The 24,656-nt window shown below is 53.4% G+C and overlaps 1 protein-coding gene across 1 annotated transcript; it reads left to right on the forward strand.

The window, feature by feature from the left end:
* The first annotated feature begins 2,950 nt into the window (after nucleotides 1–2,950).
* LHX3 (LIM homeobox 3) lies at nucleotides 2,951–9,347 on the forward strand. Its single transcript, XM_075772307.1, has 6 exons — nucleotides 2,951–3,020; nucleotides 5,970–6,141; nucleotides 6,356–6,558; nucleotides 6,774–6,925; nucleotides 7,034–7,205; nucleotides 8,929–9,347. Exons 1-6 carry the CDS (start codon nucleotides 2,951–2,953, stop codon nucleotides 9,345–9,347), a joined length of 1,188 nt encoding a protein of 395 aa, XP_075628422.1.
* The last annotated feature ends 15,309 nt before the right edge of the window (nucleotides 9,348–24,656 follow it).

The following is a 24,656-nucleotide window of genomic DNA, read 5'->3' on the forward strand; positions in this document are numbered from 1 at the left end:
GTGGTGCCTTTGGGCTTTTTATCTGTATTTTCAAGTTCTTTTCAGTTAAACTGTATTGCAAGGATGGCTTGTATACATGTCTGTTTCAAACCATATTGGTCATTTTAGGTAGGTACTTAATTTTGAAAAGTACCAGGAACAGGTAAACTTTTATTTCATTTCTTTCACTTCATGAAATTTCACTGAATTTTTGCAGGAGTGATGGAAAATTATTTGCACGTTATATACACACACACACACAAATCTTCCTTTCCCTGAAACCTGAACATCTCCTCCTTGGCTGGGATGGTGCTAACCTCCACAGGGTGCTTCTGAATCCTTCTGCAGCTTCTGCTGGCGTCCGCAGTGCTGCCGAGGAGCTGGGATGGGTGACTCGTGAAGAATATTGGTCATCTACCTGCAGAAGTACTCCAACATATTTTTAGAAATCAGTAAGATTTCTAAACCTGTAGATAAGGTTCTTTGAAGTTTGGTGCTGCAACCCACTTCCCCACGGGGAATAGTGTTTCCTTGCTGGCCTGTGGCCTTGCCTGGAAAACAGAGAGTTCCTCTGGGGAACCTGACGAATGGGCTCACGGCCTCAGTGCTGAGGGCAAATACAGACATTGTCCGTGCCGGCGCAGGGTTGGGGGTGCCCTGTCCTTACCACCCAAAGTTAATGCATCTGCTGCCCCGGTTTAAAGAGGGTTGTCCTGGGAACTTGCTGATAAACTGTTCAGCAAGGTGGTGGGGATGAGGGCTGTCATACGCAACCTGGCACAGGTTCCTCTGAAGGTGCGGCTGCTGGCTCTGTCCACAGAAGAGCTGACAGAAGGGAACGGGGAGGGGAATATGTTTAAGCCCAGACTTCTCGGGGGCTGCTAAGCGATCTTCTGAACCAAGGAATAGAGAGAAAAACAAATACACGTTTTGGGGTTTTTTTAATGGTGGTAGAACCATGGTGAAGAAGCCTCCGGACAGGGTCTGATGCCTGCTCCAACCTGAGCAGGAGGGCACAAGAGCGTGTATCCTGCGGAGGTCATCCAAAGGGGCTTTGTGGAACCTGCCAAGATGGTGCCACAGTGCGAGTGACCCATCGGGCTGAAAACACGAGGGGTTGGCACGTGCCACTGATGGTCCTGAGCAGGACATCAGCCACTGCTGTCCTGCACAGCCACAACTGTTGCGACCCTGACCCGTGCCACGTGCACTGGGGAACAGCCACCACCATGCACACTTTCTTAAACTGCTTCCTTAGAGGATCAGACTAAAAATCCACTTATAAAACTGAGCTTAAAAGAGACCATATGGGTCACCACCTACCTCCCCCACCCCCCTGAAGCTGTTCATGGCCCTAGGGAGGGTCGGGGTGCCCCAGTACGGCTGGTGGTACCCAGCAGGACTCGCTGTGGTACACGGCGTTATGGTACTGGTCATGTTCCACCAGTGTTCCACCTGTATCCCGGCTGTACCCCAGCCTGACATTCCAGGTACTTTATTTGGGGATCCCAGGTCCTGGTCCCCAAAATCTCTCCCTGCATTATTTTCCAACCATGTGGGTCTGAGCTGTCCCCCAGGCTGGGACCTGTTCCCTGTCCAGATGAACCATCTGAGGGGACAGTCCTTGGTCCCCGTAGCCCTGTGCTGGGGAGCAGGCAGGAACGCAGCCTGGCACCCAGGGGTGCTCAGTAGCAGTGTAGGGTCAATGTGGGCACCACCTGGTTGGGGATCTCAGGAGCTCGGGGCTGGGCCCACTCCCCGGCCGCCCCCATGGGCAGGCGAAAGTCCCCGTGCCGCCGTCCGGCAGGAACATATGTGTGTTTGGAGGCTCCCGCCCCTAAGCTGCTTTTATTAATTTGTAATCCCCTGCGAGCAGGAGGTAAAGGGATTCGGGGGATTAACGGGCTCACAGTAACAACCACAATTATCAGCTCCGGCTGCGTGGGACAAGCGGTGCACGCATGCACGGGGCTGTCCACCCCGGCACACACACAAGCACACAGACACGTGCTCACGCCCCCCCGCACACGCACCAACACCTCTGCACACGCAGGCACGCAAGCACACATGGAATAGAGCACAAGCACACAGGTACAGGCACGGCTCACACACCTGCTCGCACACACACACAGAGAAACGTGCACACCCTTACACGCACACCCACGCAGATACACAGGCTGGCACTCACACCCCTTGCACGCGCAAGTGCATGCAAGCAAACTGCATACAAACGAGTACACGCACATGCACGCACATACAACTGCACAGGCAGCCCCGCGTGTGCCTGCCCCTGCACCCCTGTGTGCACACCCGTGCGCGCACACACCACATGCACATGCAAATACACACACGTCCATGTCTGCCCATCCCCAATTAGTACAATTAACCTGCCCCAGCCGCAGGGTGCTGATTGCCACGGGTCAGACACGAGTCCTCACCCGTTACCTCTCCACGCTCATTAACTAATTAGCGGAGGGGGACGAGCTCCCCCGCTCCCCACGGGCGGTGTCGGGGGTGACACACGCCGCGGGGACAAACGAAATCCGGGCGCGGGGGCGGGCGGGAAGCGGCCGGTCCCGGGGGGAGGCGACCCCCGACAGCGACTGCCTCGACCCCCGGCCGCGGCGCGGGGCGGCCGTCGGGGGCTTTGCGGGATCCTCGGGGGCGGCGGCTGCAGCCTGAGCCCACGCGTCGGGCGCGGCGGCCCCAACCACGCGTGGGACGTGGGGGGACAGTGTCCCCTCCTCTCCCGCTTTTCTGATGCTAAAGAGCCCCGCGGTGAACCCCGGCCCAGCTGCGGCCCGGCCCGACGGCGCGGTGCCGCCCCCGGCCCGCCCCCCCCCCCCCGCTCCGCCCCGGGCGGCGGCCAGCCCCCGCGCCGCTCCCTGCGCTCCCCTCCGCGCCGCTCCGCCACTTCTCCGCAGCCACCCGCGCACCTCGGACGGCGCCCGGCGCGCCCACGGAGGCCGCGATGTTGCTGGAGCGGGTCCGCGCCGGCTCGGAGAAGGCGGCGGAGCTCTGTCCCTTCCCGCGGAGCCCAGGTGAGGGGGGGGGGGGGGCCCGCGCAAAATTCCGCGTCGTCCCGCGGAGGCATCGGTGATGGGTCTGGGAGCCCCGGTGGGAGCGGGCCCCGCCGTGCCCCCGCCTGCGGCTGTGCCGCGCTCCCCGGGGCACCGTCGGGGCCGCGGTCGGGGCTGGCTGCAGGGGAGAGCGGGCGGCCCGACGGCCCCGGGGGGTCCATCCCGGTCCGTGCCGCCCGCCCCGCGCTCCCTCTCGTTCTCTTCTGCCTCGTCCCCGGCGTCAGAGACCACCCCGCTGCCCCTCGCACGCCGGCGGGTCCAGCCCCGCGCCGGGTCCAGGAGCCCGTTTGGGTCCGGTCGGGTCTGGACCGGGGCTCCCGGAGGGAAAGCGGCGGCTGCCCCGGGCTCAGCCCTGCCCCAGCCCCGGCGGGAGCTCTGCCCCGCACCGCGGAGCGGCCGATCCTGCCCCGGGCTCCGGCCGCTCCCCGCGCAACGAGGGCAGGGACGAAACGGGGAGTTTCTACCCACCGGTTACCCCCCAACGCCGGGCACCCCCTGCGCCACCCCGCCCGGCTCCCACCCGGCTTTTCCCCCCTCTAGAAAAACTCTCGTTAATTCATCTCCTAAATGCTTGGGTTTGGGTTTGGGTTTTTTTTCCCCCAGTTTAACGAACGGATATAGCGCTGTCGAGGCGGGGAGAACCGGGCCGCGCTCCCCAGGCGTGTCCGGGGCGCCGGGGGTCTCACCGGGGGGTGGCAGAGCCGGGTCCGGGGCAGCGGGTCCGGTCCCGGTGCGGGACCGTCCCGGTTGTCGCCAGCATCGACCGCGGCCGACGGGAGCTTAGAAACAAAACAACGAATATCGGGGGCGGGGGCCCCGCCGGGCTGCGGGGGCCGAGGTGTCAGCAGGAGCGGGACCGACCCCGTGGGCCGGGCAGCCCGGCAGCCCCCCGCCGTCGGGCCGGTGCCCCCGGTCCTGCCCCGCGCTTCTCGCCCGGTTTGGCTCTCTGGGGCAATCCCCGGCGGCTCTCCGCGGTGCGGTCACTGCAGCCGCGGTAGCTGCGCGTTTGACCCCGTCAATTAGGAGATGCTTTTGCTGTCGGGGGGACGAGGCGACACCGCCGGAAGAGAACCGCCGGTAGAAGGAACCACGCGAAAACGCCGTTTGCCCGTTCGTGGCACCGCGGGCTCCGTCGGGGCCCGGGGAGGCAGCGGGAAGGAGCAGCGGGGCTCAGCGGGGCTTACCGTGGCGGAGGGCCGGGGCGGGGAGGCGGCAGGACCGGGCCCGGCGGGGGTTCCGTGCCGCCGGAGCAGTCGAGCCGCGCGGTGCTTTGCCCGGGCCGGGGGCAGATCCCGGGGTTTGCGGCTCACAACGATCTCCTGGCAGCGGCCGGCGTTGCCTCCCGCTCAGCCCCCCCCCCCCCCCACCCCCGGCGCGGCCCCCGCCACCGGCTCGGCCCCCCGCCCGCCGCCGGCCCCGTCGGGGGGGCGGCCCCGCCCGGGGTTCGTTTCCGGGCGCCCCGGAGCCGTGGCCCTCCCGCCGTGCCCGGCCGGGAAGGGGCGGCGGGAGGGGATGTGCCGCCGGCCCCGGGGGGGGGGGGATTAAATACAGTGCGCCGTCATGCCCTGCCCGGCGCTTCAGACCGGCACCGGCGGGGAGGGCCGGCATCTAAAAATAACCCGCCTGAGCGAATTAAATCCCCGGCGCCGCGGGGGTGGCAGCGGCCGCAGGGGGGGCAACTGCCGCCGTGATTTGGGGGGGGCTGGGGGGGGTCGGGAAGGGCCGGCGGGGGGGAAGCGCGGTGGTTCCGCACCCCGGCCCGGCCTCGGCAGCGACGGGGCGGGGGGCGGCGGGGGCTGCGCCCGCGGAGGATGCGCCAGTGCCCGCGGCCCGTCTGAGGGAGCGGCACCGCCGCGGCCCGCGGAGTCACCATGCAGCGTAAGAACCGCGGGCCGGGACTGGGCCGGGCCGGGCCGGGCCCTTGCGGGGCTGTGCCGCGTTACCGGGCCCGGGGCCGTGCCGGGCTGTGCCGTGTTACCGTGCCGGTGCCGGAGCCCAGCCCTCCCCGGGCAGCCCGGAGCCGGGGCCGCTGCCTTTAGCGCTGCCGTTATCGGGGTTATTTTTTTGGACGCGGTGAATCGTTGAGGAGACGATTAATACCTATAACGATATCATCTCCACCTCTACCCCACAGCTCTATACATCTCTATACATAGTTATCTTTACATATAGATACTCTTATGCCTGCATCTATCTATATCTCTACAGCCGTGTCTATCTATTTCTCCGTGTGTATCTATACCGATATATCTATATTTATGTACCTCTATATCCACATTTTTACCTACCTCTCTCTATCTATACCTATATACAGACATTTATATGTTTATGTCTATATATCTGTACATTTTCGTTCTCTTTTTACTATATCTGTTTAATTTTATATCTCTCTTTCTTTATATCTGTATCCTTATATCATCTCTTTCTATATCATCTCTGTCGGTATCTCCAGGCGGACAGGACAAGCCTACTGCGTTTTTATTTTCAGTGCAATTTTCATAATTTTTGGCAGTTTCTTTCCCCACCCCGCCGGGGTTACCCCGCCGTTATTCGCAGGTGAATTTTGGAAGCGTGGGAAAAGGAAAAAGAGCCTGGAATAATTGCGTTGCGACTTTGCCGGCGGCTCGGTTCGGGAGTTAATTCCGTTCCCATCACTTCCCTTCTCGTTTCCCCCGGTGTGCGCAGCCCGGGGATCACTGCTCTCCGGGGCGCGGGGAGAGGCTCACACCGCACCGCGCCAACGAATTTAAACGAATGCGGATTTTTTTTCGGGTCGTTCCCCCGTCCACCCCCGGGTCCGCCGTCGGGCGGCAAGCAACCCCGGTGGCGGCGGGGCGGGCCGGTCTCGGACGGCGGCGGGAGGCAGCGGGGCCGTCGGGGCGGCGGCTGACGGGGGCTGCTTCCCCGCAGAGATCCCGCTGTGCGCCGGCTGCAACCAGCACATCGTGGACAGGTTCATCCTCAAGGTCCTGGACCGGCACTGGCACAGCAAGTGCCTGAAATGCTCCGACTGCCAGACGCAGCTGGCCGAGAAGTGCTTCAGCCGCGGGGACGGCGTCTACTGCAAGGAGGATTTCTTCAAGTGCGTGGGGACGGGACGGGACGCGGCCGGGGATGGGGAGGGGGCGACAGCCCGGGTGGGTGTCAGCACCGCGGGCACGCGTGGGGTTCAGCACCGCGGAGAGCGGCGCGGCGGGCGGGGTTCAGCACCGCGGACAGCGCCGGCCCGGCCCGCGGGTCCCCCCCCCCCGCTCCCCGCCGCGCTCAGCGGCCGCCGCTTGTCCCCCCCCGCTCAGGCGCTTCGGGACGAAGTGTGCCGCCTGCCAGCAGGGCATCCCCCCGACCCAGGTGGTGCGCCGGGCCCAGGACTTCGTTTACCACCTGCACTGCTTCGCCTGCATCGTCTGCAAACGGCAGCTGGCCACCGGCGACGAGTTCTACCTCATGGAGGACAGCAGGCTGGTCTGCAAGGCGGACTACGAGACGGCCAAGCAGAGAGGTACCCCTTCCCCCGTCCCTCCCACACCCCCCCGAGGGCAAGAGGGAGACGGCCCGGGGCTCTCCTGTCCTCCGGGACACGCTCATGCAGTGGGCGGGAGGGGTGCCGGGAGCATCTGCCGTCGGCGGGGGGGGGGGCTGGAGGGAGGACGGGGGTCCCACGTCCCCGGGGCCACTCCGTGGCAACTTCGCCTCTAACTCGCACCGTGTCGGCAGAGGCTGAGTCCACGGCCAAGAGGCCCCGCACCACCATCACGGCCAAGCAGCTGGAAACCCTCAAAAACGCTTACAACAACTCGCCCAAGCCGGCGCGGCACGTCCGGGAGCAGCTTTCATCGGAGACGGGGCTGGACATGCGGGTGGTGCAGGTGAGACGGGGCGGCCCTCGGCCCCCGCCGGCTCTTGCCCGGGCTGCGGGGCGGGTGGCGGGGGGGGAAGGAGCAGAGAGGGAGCTCCCCGGCCTGCCCTGCTCGCAGGTCTGGTTCCAGAACCGCAGGGCCAAGGAGAAGAGGCTGAAGAAGGATGCGGGGAGACAGCGATGGGGTCAGTACTTCAGGAACATGAAGCGGTCCCGGGGGACCTCCAAGTCCGACAAGGACAGCATCCAGGAGGAGGGGCCCGACAGCGACGCCGAGGTCTCCTTCACAGGTCGGTCCCCGGAGCCCCGTTCCCAGCCGGGGCTTTGCCAAGCGCGGTCTGTGCCCTCCCTGCAAAGCTGCTGTCCGTGCCTCGGCTCCTTTCACCCCCCTCGGTGCTACTTTAATAATTTTCAGCCGTAATACAATGAGTAAAAACAAGTGTCCGAGGCGGGAGAGGTGCAGAGCTGCGGGATTTACCGCGGTGCGGCCCCGGCCGCCCGCTCCTGGCAGGGCTGCGGGGGGAAAAGAGCCGGAGCCGCGGCAGCGAGGGGCAGCCGTGGGTGAGAAACTGCAGGGGAAACCCCGCTCTTCCTCCGGGGGGGCTGTGTCTGGTCCAGAAAAGAGCGGGGAGAGCAGGGAGAGCTCCCCGGGTGGGTGTTAGAGCCGCTGCTCGTGTGCAGCCTTTTCAAGGGACTCTTGGAAATACAAAACCCAGAGAGCTCGGAATCACTGAACGTTTCTGTGGGGAAAAGTATGTAGAATTTGTTTTCATCCTATTTAGAGGTGGGTTTATTTGCGTTGTTACTAGTTAGGACTCCCTTCCCAGTTGCGTGGGAGTTGTTAGTTCTCCACTGTGCTGTAACGCGGAGATGGCCGCGTGTTAGGAGGTTTCTACATCCGAGGCTCCTGGGTTTGGAGCAGAGATTTCTGCTGACGAACCCCAGGACACAGCTACGCTCAGAGCCTCATCCCGCACCCTCCAGACCCAAGGCATCTGCTGTAGGAGCAGGATACAGCCCTGTGCTGCGTGGGGGCACATTCTGCACGGCCGCAACTCCAGCCCAGAGCTGACCCAGGACCAAACGGTCTCTGCGACATTATCTGGTCTGTGCTACCACGGTGTCCAAATGTGCGTGTGTATTGTTTTCAGGAATACAGGAGAGACGCTGAAATGCAAAACTCTGTGTACGTACCCAGACATACGTCCATAATGCACGCATGTTTATACACACACAGCTTTGCACCTCAGCTTCTCTCCCGTGTTCCTTATAACTATTTGATTTTTCAAGTCTGTTTATACACACTGTGCATCAGCGTCATTAAATATGAATATACTATAAATAATAACTAAAAAATGTTGAACAATTATTGGTAGCTTGATGCCACAAACAGGTTTGTATCCTAGGCAACAGAGCGGCTCTCACTGTCCATAAAGCCCCTAACAAATGCAAACAATTTTTGCCAGTAACTTTAAAAATATTGCCCATTTTTCAGAAGTGTTTTTAAGTCATACAAATACATTTCATTAGCCAGTTCCTCAGCAGGGAAATACTGCTGAGATTTAATACCGTTTTTTCTGAACGACAGAGAGCTTTTCTTGTACCAGCGAGTGTTCAGGTAGCTCCTAAAACTGACATCAAAATTCAAGATAAACCTGAAAGCCAAATAGAAATGCAGAAGAAAAGGTGGAAAGACATTGAAATCACATTCCCCTTTAAAGGATTATTTTTAAATCACGGTCTTATATTTTAATATGTACTTTTAGTGCATATTTTTAAAATCCAAAATGTATTAGATGTTTGTACTCAGAAAAAATAATAATCCTGTGGCCTTCTATGAAGATCCGTCAACAAGGACGGGAATAATAAGGAATTACAAGTGGCAAGTGCGTGGCTGCTCAGCTCCCATCCGTCTAATCTATTTATTAACTCCGAGCTTGCAGGAGTTCCCGTGCAACTGCTGCCAGCCGTGACCACTGCTCTCCCAGTAAAACCAGTCCGTTTCCCTTTCAGATGAGCCCTCTATATCTGAAATGAGCCATTCCAATGGGATTTACAGCAATCTCAGTGAAGCATCCCCTGCCCTGGGGAGACAGGCTGGGACCAACGGGAGCTTTGCTCTGGATCACAGCGGCATCCCAGCTCAGGACCAGTACCACGACCTGCGATCCAACAGCCCCTATGGGATACCCCAGTCACCAGCTTCCTTGCAAGCACTGCCAGGCCACCAGCCTTTAATCTCCAGCTTGGTTTACCCAGACAACGGCTTAGGCATCATGGGACAAAGCGGACAAGGGGTGCCCCAGTCCATGAGGGTCCTGGCCGGGAACGGACCCAGCTCCGACCTCTCCACCGGCAGCAGCGGGGGATACCCGGATTTTCCTGCCAGCCCGGCCTCTTGGCTGGATGAAGTCGACCACGCTCAGTTTTGATACAGGGTCCACCACCGTGCAGTGGGAAGGGAAAGGACTCGGTGCTGTTAAACATCATCTACTCTTGGAAACGAAGGAGGGACAAACCGTGGTTGCTGAAACTGTGATGACATGGAGAGAGCGGACGTGCTTTCGGAGAGTGACCCAGCAGCGGGTTAGCAGAGGACGGTGGGCGAAGGCAGTCACGCCGCAGTGACACGGAGCATCCGAACGGAACTGATTATTGTGTCTTTACTAAATACCAAGACTTGTGCTTTACAGATTTGATATAACGTATTTTGCTTTCTGTTGTCAGTGCATTCTCCAAAGCAAGGACTTGCTTCATCACCCATCCACACCGAAACCTTTTAAAGAGAAAATAAAGTCCTCATCCACGGTGACAGGTGTGACAATGTCTATATTTCTATAGGAAAAATGTTAATAGTGAATCACTTCAGAAATCCATGGTAGAAAACTTCTCTGTTCTTCCAGCAGATTTTTTAAAAAAGCGCACCGATGCGGTATGTTTTATTTTGAATTTACATTAACTTTTCTAAAATGAAATGCTCTTTGATATGCCAATCATTTATCAACAACTCTTTTCCTTTGTAAAATGAAAATCATACGTTAATTCTGCTTCTCACCTTTTTAATTTGTAGATTGCTAGTTTTATTCTTCCATATAAGCATTAAACCACGAATAGATGTATTTATTACCAAATAACTACACTTCTATCACGAGGTCAAGAGGTGATTTTCCTTGACCCAGGAACACTGGTGGCTCTGGGTTGTGAATCTTATGCTTTTCTTTCAAATTCCTTTGCAACGGTTTTACTGCAAAGGGTCTCAAAAATCACCCTGATGTCTTGTTGCCAAATACCTTCTCGGGGGGTCTCTCAACAGGGGGGTTCGGCTGATTTAGTTCCAGCCATTCTCCAGGCACCGCTGGGAGCGTGTCGGAGCGAGCACACGCTTTCCTGGTGACACTCCTCTGTTCCAGGCATTTGTGTGTTTCCGCAGATATAGTGCGAGCCGATTGTGAGGAAAGGCAAGACAATATGTATATTGTTCTCTGTAAAAAATGACTGAATTAACTGTAGATTATGTGAATGTCCAGTGTCTTTTATTTATATTCTCGCTTTCTCTCTGATGATCAAATACTTCAAGATTACAAATAAATTTGTCAGCTAAACTTTAAATAGTCTTTTGCTAAATTCACATCAAAAGCATCAATATAGGTAAATAAAAAAACCCTCCGAAACTAAAAGGAAAAGCCCTCAAAACTCGATGCCAGGACTCAACAAAGTGTTGAAATACACTCTTCCCTATAAACACAGTAGCAAACCCACCAACGTTAAAACATTTTGATTCGCAGAAACAAAAAATGTCAGTTTTGGAAGCTGGCAGTCCTTGGGAGATCCAAACAGCGTTGCTCTGCGCATGCACAGGCTTCGACTGTGGTCAAGCTAATTTTGACGGGTGATGGTTATTTTTCAGCATTCATCGCAAAGGTGTAAGCAGAAGTGTGTGCTGGTAAAGCAATAGAAAATTGCAGAGCCTGAAATTGTCTGTCTGTGAACAGAAAGTTGTGCACATGAAGCACTAAAAGTCAGATATCGGAATATTTCAAAGAGAAATCAGAAAGAAAAGAAAAAAAAAACCAAAACCCTATGGAATTAAGCTTGACCGAACACATGCATCGCGTGTGTGCGCGCACACACACGCGAGAGGTGCGTGCACCCGCATATCTTCATATACAAATGTCTGTGGTCATGCTCCTCAGAGCAGAGTGAAGCACTTTGCTGAAGTCTCTGATTTAAGAATCAGATGGGAGACAATTTTTAAAGCACATGGGCTTTGAGACTCTCCGTCCTCTGGGAAGTCGGGGAATATTTGTACTGGGGTCTTCCGTGCATCAAGCATCTCGGAGAGCGTGTGGATTGGAGACCAGCAGCACCCTTCGGCAGCGAGGCAGCGCCGGGGCTGGGGGTGCAGCTGCCTCGGTCGCCGGCCCCGCGGGCGATGCTCTGGCACACGCCGTCCTGCGCTTTGCAGGGACCCCAGGGGAAGAGCCGTGCTGTCCCCGGGAGGCTGCCAGCGCCCGGCACGGCCTGCGTTGCCCTGGGGACTCACCAGATGTCAGGCGGCGACACCTGGAAAGTCCAGGCTTTTATTCCGTACCTTTTCTAAAGGAGACGTCGCCGCTGCCGGAGCAGGGAGACGCGTCGTTGTCTCGGGTCTCTTGCTATAATCGCCCTCGCTGTTTTGCAGCTGCAGGGGGATGTGTGCTTGCCGTAACACCCAGCCGTCACTCCCTGCTTTCTGGCCGCTCTGGGCCTTCGCTCGGCGAGGGCGGGACACTGACGTCTCGGGAAGCCGGCAGGTATTGATAATATTTGCACAAAGATTTAGATTTGCAAAATCCTTGTTAACCACCAGCGCTGTGTAAGCATCTTTATAGCCTTTCCCCCTCCTGTTACACATGCGTCGCACCTGAGGAGAAGAGACTTGTCCAATTTCTGCTCTCGGTGAGCTGTCAGAAGCCTGCCCAAAGCAAAGTGGGTACGTGCATACTGCTCAGTGTTCCAATATTCACTCAACAGAGAAACTCATTCTCTTTTTTTCAGGAGACCCAGTCCAAGAGCTATGGCAGGGAAAGGAGAAGCCACCACGGGGCTTTTGGGGTAAAAACACGGGGCCAGTTCGGACCCAGGCGTGAGACGTGCAAATTTGCTCGTGTCTCTGCTCCTGGGGGATGTTTCAGATGGGTGACGCTGTGTCTCCTGCAGCCAAGGCAGAAATTTGCCTTGTTTGGGTCTGAGCTCTTGAGTCGGAGCCCAGAGCTGGGCTCAGCCTTTTTCTTCCTTCTCCAGAACTGAGTAATAAAGAGACAACTGTTGCTGCTAGCCCGTAGGTATATCGTGAGGACAATGAAACTTATGAAATAATTAGAAAACCATGGGATTTTAAAAAGCAGATCACCAAACTTCACCCAAACAGAAGACAAGAGTTTGTGTTTTCCAGAATTTTGTGGTTTCTATTATCTGGCCCTATGATCTAGAAACACCCCCAGCAAATCTGGGTAAGTGTTTTGCATCAAAACATTTTGACAGTTCAAATATACAAAATTCCCATGAAGAATTCCTATAGAAAACTCCTATAAAAGACTAAAAAATACTTTAAAAGACTCTTATTTCCTAAAAAAGAAGGAAATAAGAAGCTCAGAAAGATGGAAATGTAGTTGTTTTAGGATAATGCTGCTGTTATAAAACCACTGTCTAGAAACTGTAGTAATTGAACACGTATTTTATAGATTTTTTTTTTTCATTGTTTCCCTCCCAGCAAATAACGGGCGCTGTTGTTCCTCTCACTCAGGGAATTCCCAGCGGATGGCTGAATTTAAGAAAGGAAGGAATGCAAATTTCCCCCTCTGCCTTTGTGCTTTGCTCTGAAAGGCAGAACGGGCTGAAAGTTGCCGGCGCTTGTACTCGTCTGCCCATGGAGAAGAGCTCCCCGAACGTCCTGATATAAAATTCAGAGATTGCATTTCAGCTTCTCCTTTCAGGGCTGAGGCTCAGAGATTCCATTAATATAAATGCTTTCTTCCCCTTAAAAAAGAAAACCAATTTGAAAGAAGCAAATAAAACTAACACTATCCAACTGACTGACAGCTTGTAAAACCCAAACAGAATTAGGAAGAGGGGTTTTGCATTGCTCAAGTTGCAGGTGAGCTTTACAACCGCTGATTTGCGTGAGTGCTTGACATGGGAGGCAGGAAATTTTTTGTGCTCTTGGTGAGGAAAATCTAACATCTGAATCTTTTTTTCTGAACAGCATATTCAGCCTTTAGAAGCAGTTGTGCCTAAACTCGCATTCCCTACAGACGCAGGAAAAGATTAGATTTTGTGTCAAACAGTAGAAATAACTTTTTTTTCCCCTCCTCATTCTGATCTCCTGGATGAGGCCACTGAAAGCAAACCCCTGCTGCTGGGAGGGATCGACACCACCTTACTGTTAAATATTTTCTGCAATTTCTGCGGGGGTGTCAGCTCTGCAAAGGAACCTGGTTATCGCAGCGGCTGAGGCTGCCGGCGCTCGCGGTGAGCAGTAACCCAACGCCCGTGAACCCGGCTGGGAGCAGCGAGGCCGGCGGGACCCATGTGCCAGGAGGGCGGCTGATGCGCCCGGCTCCGCTCGCACAGCTTCTACACGAGCTACAACTTGAGGAGCCGGCGCAAGCCGAGCCAAACAGGGCCGGGGCATCGGGTTTTATCCAGCCTGACCCAGGGGAATGAGGTGTGACCCCCCGGCTGGGGTCCTGGGGCTGGCCGGGGGACAGCCCGCTTCCCGGGGCGCGGGGTTTGGGGACGTTAGTGCCCCGGTGGGGATGTGGGACAGGTGAAACCCCTCACCCCCGGGGAGCAGGGAAGGTGGCTGGGGCAGGTTGTCCCCGGGGCTCCCCGCCGGTGGCTTCCCCTGGGCGCATCAGAGCACCCGAGCAGCGGTGCTGTCAGCACCCTGCACATCCCGCCTTGCCTCTCCCTGCCCGCACCAAGGTCCGTGGGAACCAGGCAGGGAAGCGGAGACCTGCAGGATTTATACACTGAAATAATACTGAAAAGCAGCAAATGACTTTGTTAAAACCTGACAAGAAAACCAAACTAGCAAAAATATGCCAAGGAAAAAAAAAGCAAAGGTGTTTAAATTATTTTTTTTTTTCCTTTCTGACATCTTTATTATGTGTCTAGGTGGGAGTGCATCTTGCACGAAACCGCACGTGCAGGCGTGTTTGTTGGCACACGCTGTAGTGGATAGAGAACAGAGCCTGGGGAAAACGTTGATTTAGGATGCAGAAAGCACTGCTTTTGTGCTCAGCATTTTGCAATCTGGGGATGAAAAATAATTTAATAGCCAAATATGCTAGGCTTCTGGATTTAAATGAACTTCTCCATGTTAGATCACAGTCAGCTTCCGCACATTATTTCTCTTGCAGGATACACACACACGTATATGTGTGTGAGCAGAGTGTCAGGAAGGTATATGTACTGCCCGCAGAAAACACAGACCGTGATCCCCTGACAGAAGATGCTTTTTAAATGGTCTTTTTCTGGTTTATAAGCAGAAACTCCATATCGGTTATCAAGATGTTTTGTCTTCTTTCCATTTTGAATGAAGACTCAGGGAATTTCTAACAAACGAATAACTGAGACCCGGTGTAGCGCCGGGGTCCCAGCAGCCGTGCTGCCTGGCCGGGCTCTGGCCAACGCACCCCCGCTGCTGTCTCAGGGCTCTGGGAACAGCGATGCTCCCCGGGGACGACTATCCGAACCGAGGGGACCCGGGTCCCTTCCCCTTCCTCTGACCGATTTGCTGTGTGTGAAGCACTGAGATTCTTGCTCTGAACCCAGGGAAAACACAGAGGAAAGCTAACAAATGGCTCAGTCCTGGCTCACCAGGGCTGGTTTTTGACACATACGTGACCCAGACCCTCCTCCCGCAGCGCAGGCAGAGCTGCCTGTGGGGGTGAAGGAGAGATCCCAGAGATTTGGGCTCAGTAAATATTCCAACAAAGATGCTCCATTTTCACAGGCAACTTTGCTCACCGGCAGCCCCCGGTTCAGTCAAAAATAAACTCTACACCTTCTTTATTTTTTTTAGCTCCCCAGTTATTTTTCCACTGTGGTCTGAAGAGCATCTCTGTCTCTCCGGGGAGGGCAGAGCCACTTGCTGCCGGTGTCTGGCTGGACACACGTCCTGCGTCCCGCTCCCGCCCGGGCACTGGCCTCTTCCAGCTCCTACGCAGGAGCCTGTAAAAAGTCTCCGAGTCAGCTGGAGGTGAGTAAATCATTCCTGACAGCTACATCTCTACAGGGCAGTTAGAATTAATGTAACAATTTGGCGTTTAATGAAGCAACAACATGCTGGGCTGCAGAGAATAGCTGGGACCTGCTGCAGTCATATTATAATCCCTGAGGGACCCAAACGGCAGAGACTTCATCAGATGCTGACTTGTTAGGCTGAGCAAACTGCCATGTGGGAGGAAAAGCGGTGCGGCCGGGGCGGGCAGGAGCCGGCAGCCCCCTCCAGCTGGGAGACAGCCAGCGTTGGCCAGCTGAGCGCTGCTCGCAGGGACCAACCTGCGGCTCCGTGCCCAAAACGGCGTTGCCTTGCGCTCCGGGGATGGGCATCGCTCTAAGCAGAAGGAGCAGCCCAGGGGATGCGAGGGCACGTTGGTCACGCGTCGCCCCTGCCGCTCTGCCAACCGGCCGGGAGTTGCGTGCCGAGGGTCGTGGGGAGCCCTGGTCCTGAGCAGGTCACAGGGATGCTGAATCAGTGTTGTTCGTGTAAAAAAAATATCTTCTGACGCTTGTCGGAAGGGTAGAGAAAATAAATCAGCGTTGGAGGTGCTGGGCTGGGGGGAACTGGCAGCACAGTATGTTTTGTAAATAAAAATCAGCTTGATCAGGTGCTCTGCACCCAAAAGTCTCTGATTCCCGCAGAAGTTGCAGGTATTCCAGCCGTCTCCAGGATAAGTTCTTTTAAAAGCACTCCCTGCATGAGGGTGGGAGGGAAGGGACAAATGCAAATGACATTGGAGACAATCTCCTGTTCCCCATGGATACACATATGCTCTCAAAGCATTGCAGTTTGCAGCAGCTTGGATGCTTTAGAATAAATCATTCAGTGTGTTTATTTTTTTTCTTGCTTTTAAACGAAACCGTAGCACAAACCAACATCCTCTCCCTTCCAAAACCATCCATGCTGGTTCTCCTCTCCGGGGCTGGCTGGGGTGTGTGTGTGTGGCCATAAACCTCAACGCGTTTTGTTGTGAAGCCTCATGGTCACCAGCTTTAAGGGCTTGACAGGTTTATAAAGTGCTGAGTGTCCCCGAGGGACCGCGGCACTGTTTGCAGAGAAGATGAAGCGTGCCATATCCAGCTGGTCTAACAAGGCAGCGGGAAATCTAAATTAATTCAGGAATCACTTCTGTTTTTCCGAGGGAGGATGTTGTTCTCAATCTATGGAAATAGCACATCAGGAGAATACTTATTAACGGCAGGCACGGGGGGAGGCGATGCCAGGCTCCCCTCTCGTATGGTGGTGTAAATCAGGGGGCATTGCACAGAAGTGCAAAGCAGCAGAGTGAAACGGGGGCCCCAGGGCTGCGTCCTCACACAGACACCCCACGCAGGGCTGGGCAGGATTTGGGGTGGAAAGTTTATTTCCACTTGAAACAACTGATTTACTCAAACCTGCCGGTACAGAGGGATCAGCCTCAACAAGTCCCAGCTGGGCTCTGCAGGTGAGGCCTGAGGGGAGTTATTTAATGCCCCTTTTCCAGGGCTGTGTCCTTGCTGATTCCTGGCTTCCCTCAAGCACCATGGGGTCACCCTGTATTGACCGTTTGGGACCTGGGCTTGAGCCTTCCCTCTGTGCTGAAGGTCAGTTGTGTGGGGCTGGGTTTGGGAGAGGTTGCTGTGAATTTGTGGGATGTGGGGGCTGATCTTGTCTCCAGAACACGGTGCCTGGTGTTTCCTCAGGATCTGTCCTGGTGTTCGTGTGGGCCGTAGACTAAGCAGTATGTGTTGCCTTATGTTCTTAAGGGGTTGGAGTTGTTTTGTGAGGCCACACAATGCTGAGCTGTGGCTGCTTTTCTTTCTGTGTCCTGTAAGTTGCACTACGATTTGTTGGGATTTGTTTTGCTTTCCCAAATGTGAATTATAATCTGAAAGGCAGAAAAATTTCTGGAGGCTGGATGCTGGCAATCCTGCTTGCCTGCTCCTGGGGGCAGTCCTGCCCTGGGTCTGCTCCTGCCTCATCTCTGGGGGGTCTGTGTGTGCTGGGGGTGGGAAGGGCCTGGCAAATGAGGGACAAACCAAGCTGTGTCTTTGTGTGTAGAAGAGGAGGGATGGTGATTACCTTCTGGCTAAGGAAGGGCTGAACACTGTGCATCACAGCACCAGAACCGTTGCTGGCTCAGGTGTGGTGGGCTGGAGGTCTCACAGCCCAGGCAGTGCCTGACGATGGAGCAGAGCAAGGCTGCGTGTGCTGAGCAGACCAAGGTGGCAGAAGGGAGGTACATTAAAAAGATAAAGCGTTGTAACTCTGCTCTTTGGCAAGTTAAGTTAAACATCCAGAGTGGTCCTGGGTACCCTGCTTGCATTGGTCAGCGTGCAGCCCCTCGGGCTCATTTCTAGCAGCAACTGCTCCGATGGTTCTGACCAGCCCGAACCCAGAGCCGCAGGGAGCCTTTAGCTAAATGAGGGAGGATTTGGACAGCAGACCTCCCTGTTTGGGAACTGGGCTCCAGTTGTTGAGTTATCATGTTGAATTGGCTTCATATTAAATGCGGCTTTTATGAGAGTGATTGAGAAGGAGCAGAGCCAGATCCTGCTTCTGTTCCTTGCCACCAGCAGTACTTAGCACAGCCTTTTCATTTTCATTTTCTGAACATACTCTCCTCTCTGTGGCCTGTTTCTGACAGGAGGCTGCCATGAACTTCAAAATTAATTTTCCTGGACTATCCTAATCATTCCAGTTGAAACATCCCCTTGTTGTGCTCTTATTGGGACTTGGCTCAGGGGGATAAGGGTGTTTTGATGAACCTGCCTGATGTGGCAAAATGAAAACTTATTCTTGTTTTAATCTGTACTAATCATACACTCAGAAATAAAGAATTGGTCCCCCAAGTGTTTTTCTGGACTAGATGACCAGACTCACTTATTAGCATGGATTAATGTGCTGCCTGCTAATTGTGGAATGCTGATACTAGCCATGCTGCAGCAACAGGGGCAGTGTAACCACACCGAGTCAGTCTGGAGACATAGCTGTAGCCCAGATCCATTAAAACATGGATTTGTGCAGTTTTTATCATTAGATTTGCCAACAGGAAAATCATAATTTTCAGAAATAAATTCCCTTGTGTTAGTTTAAGTGTCTCATTAACTTAGAAGAACTAATTGGATGTGCTTTGATCAGGTGGGATATTTCTTTCCCCCTTCAATAAAGGGCAGTGGGTTATGTCCTGTGTGTAAGTTTAACTGTTCAGACCAAGCACAGCATGATGCCCTGGGCTCCTGAGCAACCCCACAATAAGCTGCGTTCACAGGAGCTGTCAGTGAAATAACTGAGTGCTCAGCTCATATTTTTGCCTGGTATCAGACCTGGCTGTGGTGTCCGGCCATAAGACATGTCCTTGTGCCCCAAAGCCACTTCTAGGGGTAGGATCCCCCCATGCTTGGGGAGAGGTGCAGTGGTGGGGTGAGGTCCCCCTGCACCACCCGAGCTGTCTGCACCTTTCCTTACAGCACCAGCGTGCTTGGTGCTGCGGGTGCGAGGAGCTTCCCTGCTCTCCCGTGCATTCGCAGGGTTTTGGGCCCTAGTGTGGCCCTAGAGCCAAGGTGAGCCTCTGTTTCTCCTTCAGGCATAGCACAGCTGGAATATGATCGCTGTTGTGGCTCTGGGTTGACAGATTACTTGTCATTAATATTATATCAAGCCAAGCAGGGATCAAGTTGCAGTGCGTGGAGCCTTGATACAGTTGTGCTTTCCCTGCTGTGCCCAACAGGATGGAGGGAGAGGGCTGGGGTGGAATTGGGGTGCCTGGGGTGGATCTGGCAGCAGGAATATGATGGAAGTCTGAAGGCTCGTGACCCAGGACTGAATCTGGCCCCATAGCCCCCGGCTTGCTGCATCTGTGGGGACAGGAGTCACTCGGGAGTTGCCTCCTGCTTCCAGCATGGCAGGTGTTTTACTTTCTGCTAGTCTGGGCAGAAAGACCCAAATGCTCAGCAGAGGATGGAGGAAGGGAAAACCAGAGTCCTCTTTATTTTAAGGCCATCCCTGCTCCTGCTATCAGTTTGTGCAGGGAAGGTGTCAAACTCTAGCCTACCCCAGGGAATGGCTTCGTAAGGTAACAGGTCTCTGCACCAGCACTTGTTAGGGCAGAGCCAGTTACCACGTACTGCTCCAGACTCCGTGTGCGTTGGCTGTTGTGCATGCGCCATCGCACTTGTGTGTGCACGGGTCTGAAAGATTTCTCTACTAATAGCTCCATAGCTATGGCTCCATGTGTGCCTACAAGTGCATTCTATGCAAGATGTACACTCTGTACGTTGGGCACCGTGGGTTATGTGTGTATGCTGTGACTCTGCCTCTCACCGGTGAGCTGACAGCAGGGGGATGCTCCAGTTACAGATGGGAAAGTAAAGCCAAGACTTATCTTGGGTATTTTTCAGCTGTCTCAGACTGACCTGCAGCCTGATGACAATTACGAGCCTGGAGGTCAAATTCATCTCAGAAAAGTGGAGCTGAAGGTGTATATGCTTGAGGCAGAAAGACACTGCTGTTAAAAAAAAAAAAAAAAACCCACACCAACCCACAACTCACAGGTTGCATTAGCTCTGGTCTGGGGAGCTGTGTCACTTCCCACAGATTAGCTGGTCGCACTAATGAGAAGGCATGCTCTGAAGTCACCTCTCCTCCATTAATTAAAGCTGTTTGGTGTGAAGCAGTGAAGAGGAATTGAGGAAGGGCTCTTGATGCAGTTACACTTTCCATAGATGCTGCTGAGTATCCATTATGGCCTGTGAAAGCCTTGTCAACATTTTTCCAAGGAAGAATGAAAATGTAAATAACTTTAAAATGATTCAATGTCACTGTGGTATGGAAAAAGGTCATGCTGCTGGAGACCATTTATCTTTTTGCCGATTTAAAGAGCTTTTTTCCTATTACATTTTTTGAAATTAATGTTTTTAAACATTACCCAAAGTAATGTTAACAATCATGGGGTTTATGGGATTGATCGTTATGCAGGCTGGGATTTAAACTGGAAAAGATTTGTTTTAGGTAGTTGCTGCTGGGGGGTTTTAACAGACTTTCTGATTTATTGCTTATAAAAATGTTTGCATGATTTAATGAAAAGACAAAACCCAATCCTGAGTTCCCACGCAAATATGAGGGTAGAATATTCTTTGGGAATGAGTTTGGGATTATGGAAGCAGGGTTTGTGTGTGCATGTAAATATTAAAGTGTATAGATTTGAGGTGAGCCTGAAGGGGCAGGATCAGACCGATTCACAGATCGGTAGGCGTCCTTATTTGCAGATCAAGGGTTGGAGGAAAGACAGGTTGGAGACTTCCCCTCAGCCGTGTACAGTGCTGCCCCTCACTGCTGCGAGGGCATTTGGACCTGTGTTCTGCAAACCCGGCAGCATAACAAAGTCCGTACCTGCTAATGCACTCAGCAAAGACCCAGTCCAAAGGAGCAGAGCAAAGCCGGAGTTCAGCTGCCTGGTGTCCCAGTCAGCTAGGGCACCAGTGGGCTGTTGTGGGTTTCTGGTACCTATTACCTGCCAAGCAGCAATGCAAGTGCCGAATGCTGCACGGACCCGAGGTGAGGTCCCTGACCTGAGGAGGCTGAGCCAGCAGGGACTGGAAGTGAGGGATGGGTGTTAAAAATGAAGGTTCAGGCTTGTCAGTGTGGTTTAAAGAAAAAAAACATTTGAAGGAAGGGTGTAAAGATGCTCTCTGCATCTGACAAGGGAAAGCCCCATATCTGTTCCACAAAGGGCAATAGTGCCAGTGATGCCAGGCTGTTGGGGAAGATGGGCCGTGGCTATCTGCCTCCTGCTCGTGGCTACCTGCATCCTGCTGTGGCAGAGCACAGCCCATGTAATGAGGTGGGCCAAGAGCTTCTGCTCTTCTGCATGGAAAGAATTTCAACAGTACTGAACCTTGGTTTGGGGAAGGGGAAAAAATAGCTGTGCTCTTAATAGAAATGCTTGGCCTGCTGAGATGTACTTGCATTTTTCACCTCTGTTGCCCCTGCTACATCAAGTGTGAGGGAGCAGGGGATGCCACAGCTGGTGCTTTGCATGTAATTTTCACCCTCTTGTTAATGACCTTGCAGGGATTAGCATGGCCTTCTCCATATGCCAGTAGATTATGTCTGTTGGCAGCTGCTACTACTGGAGCAAAATGGGATAGTTTTCATTAGGAGTGCTTGACACTAGGTTGCCCTGGGTGTCGTCAATCCTAAACTGTCAGTGCCTTTGAATAAAGCAGTGTACAGATGTGATTTATTAGACGTGCTGCTGCTTTGCTGAAAATGCGGCATTTTCAAGTCAGCAAGGTCTTGCAGAAGTGTGAAAGGGACCCTCTTGCTCTTCCCTACTCACCCTTCCACCCTGCAGGCTCTGTGGGGCTGTGCAGCAGCGCTGGATGGACAATCTGCCCCGAAATGACGGAGTGACATGAGGACTTGACTGCAATAACCCCCCTATGCTGTTCAGTGTAGGTACTCACATGTGTGTTTTAGTGGGGGGAAACCGGTTTTTTCAACAGCTTTAACTTGCAAGTATGCTCTGAATGAGCATCCCTATCCAGCCTGAATAGGGTGTGGGAGCAGCAAAGACTCTTCCTCAGTGTTGAAGCATGACTTCACCTTGAAATTATTTTATTTCACTGATTCAGAAAATGTTCAGGTTTACCACAGACTTCTCCCTCCCATTCAAGCAGTGCAGGGGAAAGTCAAGTTTCAGTATTATCTTATTCCTATAACTGGATCAGGGTGTATCCTAAGCCTGCAGAATATTTTTATGTGGACTGAGGGGGACATAGTTTCTAGGGTGCAGGGCAGGAGGTGGGTGAAATCCTCACCCAGCTGCCGGGGAGAGATGCTGCAGAGGCTTCCCTGCTCCCTTTGCCCTGGGAGGAACCAGGCTCTCTGTGTTCCGCAAGGTTATTAATCCTCTGTTTATCCTGTTTTAAAATAAGCAGTTTAAAGGAGGCTGTCAAAGATGATAGGCCACAAATCCATGTCATTCTTTTGATTTGCAACAGCAAAGCTAAACCCTCATGTGTCCCTCCCTCCTTAACAGAATGAGGGCTTGTGCTCCCCAGCACGCTGCAGCCATAACCCAGCCCACCCCAGCTGGAGGAGACCTGTCCTTGGGCAGGGCTGCTCATTTGAAAGGGTCCAGGACTATCCTGATGACACAGGGAGTATCCAGACAGCCAGTCCATGGAACTCAGTGGTGTTATTTAGGGCTTGTGTCCACCTGACAGATCCATCCATCACTGACGTGGTGTGGCTTTATTGAACGGCAGACTTGGGTAAGGGACCAGCTGCTGTGAGAGTCCTGAAGCTCTTTGCTCTGCTTGATGCTGTGTCTGCTCTCAAGAACGGGCCCATCGGCCCTTCTGAGCAGAACAGATTCACTGCAGTCTAACTACTCAATGACTCCTTTTGCAAGTTCAGTAATCACCAATTACATATTTAAGGCATGCCAGAGGAGGATTACCAGCCATGTAATGCACCAGGTATGATTCATCTTCAATAAATGGCCCTTATAATCAATGGATAATTATTTCATCAGCAATAGCTCTGATTAAATCTAAATTAATAGTGCATGTGAGACATCTGATTTAAAAGTGGTAACATGAATTTTGCTCATCATTTATTGCAATACAAAGCTTGCGTTTGTAACAGAGCAGCAGAGCTGGGCCAGCCCAAATGCCCAACAGGCACTGACAGAAAAGGAAAACTGAGGAAAACCCTCAAATTTGAATTGAGATACTTTATTGGCCCATAGTAGTCTGAAAACATGCACAAATGTTGTCTATGGGCAAAGCTCAGCCTTCCCTGGGGCTGAGGGAGGTGTTTGTGCAAGTCTGTACGAGCTGGGCACTGGGGGGGCTGTTTCGTGCCCAGGGACAGCCGGGGCGGGGGGCTGCAGGCGCCTGGGGAGCAACTTGCTCTGAGCCCCTGAGCAATTTCCTAGTCAGAAGACACTGAGGAGTGGTGAGGGGGTGTGGGCAGGGGATGATAAATGAGGGAGGAGGGGGAAAAAAAAGGCAAGAATGGAGAATGTGAAAAAGAAGTGCTTGAACTCTGACTGCAGTAGCATTACACCACAGATGGGTTTGACTTCTGTATTCAGCAGCAGGAATAAAACATCACCCTTGATAATTAAGAGGCAGGATCAGCACAGCTAGTTTTTTGGGACAGGAAAAATATAACAGGTTAGTTAGCAGTCATAGTTCTAAAGCCCAGGAGGTAATTAAAACAGTCTCTCATATGTAAAAACTAAACCAAAGTACAGAATAAGAAGTAATAATCATAGCTATCTTCTTCTTCCATGTTACAGCACCAAGTACCTGAATTCTATCAGCATGTGCCCATCTAGTAATGATGCTAATGATTACATGAATGAGACTGCAGCTGGGATCCTCACCGGCTCTGGAGCTCCTCACATTTGTGGCTTTTGCTGTTTTGTGCCTGCGTGCCCAGGCGGGGGAAGGCTCCGATCTGGTGCGGGGTGACAGACCCGCCCCAGTCACCACTGTCTGGTGTCTGCAGGGTGTGATCCCCATGTTAAAAAAGAAAGTCCTCCTCTCCCCAGGATTTCCCCTTGCTGGCAGTCCCACAGAGGTGTTGGGGTCCAAGTAAAACCACCTGCTGGTCTCATGCCTGGAAATTGCCTTTTGCAGCCACATTGAAGTACTGTGGAAAATATCCCGAGAGGAGTGTGTGGTTTACTGTCTGTGCTCACAGTTGCAGGGGCTTCTTCCTCACCAGTGCTCTGCCTGATCTCTCAGCTGCACCCAAAGCTCCCTCTGAGCAGCGCTGAAGATGCTTTACCCCATTTTCCCAGATTCCCTGGTAGAGGAGGGCATTTCAGAGGTGTAAAACTGGCCAGCCCGCTTGCTCTACTGAGCTGTGGTCCCATGAGCATCCTGGGGACATGAAGGAGCGAAGGCAGGATTCCTACCTGCCTCATGGCCCTGCGGGCTGTGGCTCAGACACGCGTGTGTTCTTGCACCCAGTAGGTTGGACCGGAAGAAAATCCGGGGACAAAACTGTAATGCTGCTGTTTGCCAAGGGGCTTGCTCTGCACCTTTCAGGCAGATAAAGGTTTCTGCTTTCTCCTCCAAAAAGTGAGAGGGGCAGATGAAAACTGCTGTAGGAATGTAAGGATTGGCAAGCTTGCTTTCTTAGAAACAGGGATGTAAAAATTTGTATTTGATCATTTCTGCAAATGGATTTTGAGGATTTCTAGCAAAAGGTGACAGTTACTGACAGCATCTGGGCAGTTAGAATTTAATGGGAACTTCATTATTCAAATTCCTTTTTTCATTAAAGTAAGTATTCTATTAGTTAAAATAAGGAGATATTTGAATATACTGGTATTTGCAATAGGAAAATTAATAGTCGTTGTAGGAAATTCTTATTGTCTTTTCCCCCACTTTCATTTTGCTCTCATTAGAGAAAAGCTTGTTCCAAAGTTTAGTTAATTACTTAGACTACCGATGTAAACCTTGCTGAAAAC

The sequence above is a fragment of the Balearica regulorum genome, chromosome 20 (assembly GCF_011004875.1).
Source record: "Balearica regulorum gibbericeps isolate bBalReg1 chromosome 20, bBalReg1.pri, whole genome shotgun sequence".
NCBI lineage: Eukaryota > Metazoa > Chordata > Aves > Gruiformes > Gruidae > Balearica > Balearica regulorum.

Coding starts and splice junctions, on each gene's coding strand:
- LHX3 (XM_075772307.1), top strand. CDS start 2,951: ATGTTGCTGGAGCGGGTCCGCGCCGGCTCGGAGAAGGCGGCGGAGCTC. Junction 6,926..7,033: donor TGGACATGCGGGTGGTGCAG/GTGAGACGGGGC, acceptor CCCTGCTCGCAG/GTCTGGTTCCAGAACCGCAG. Junction 7,206..8,928: donor CGCCGAGGTCTCCTTCACAG/GTCGGTCCCCGG, acceptor TTTCCCTTTCAG/ATGAGCCCTCTATATCTGAA.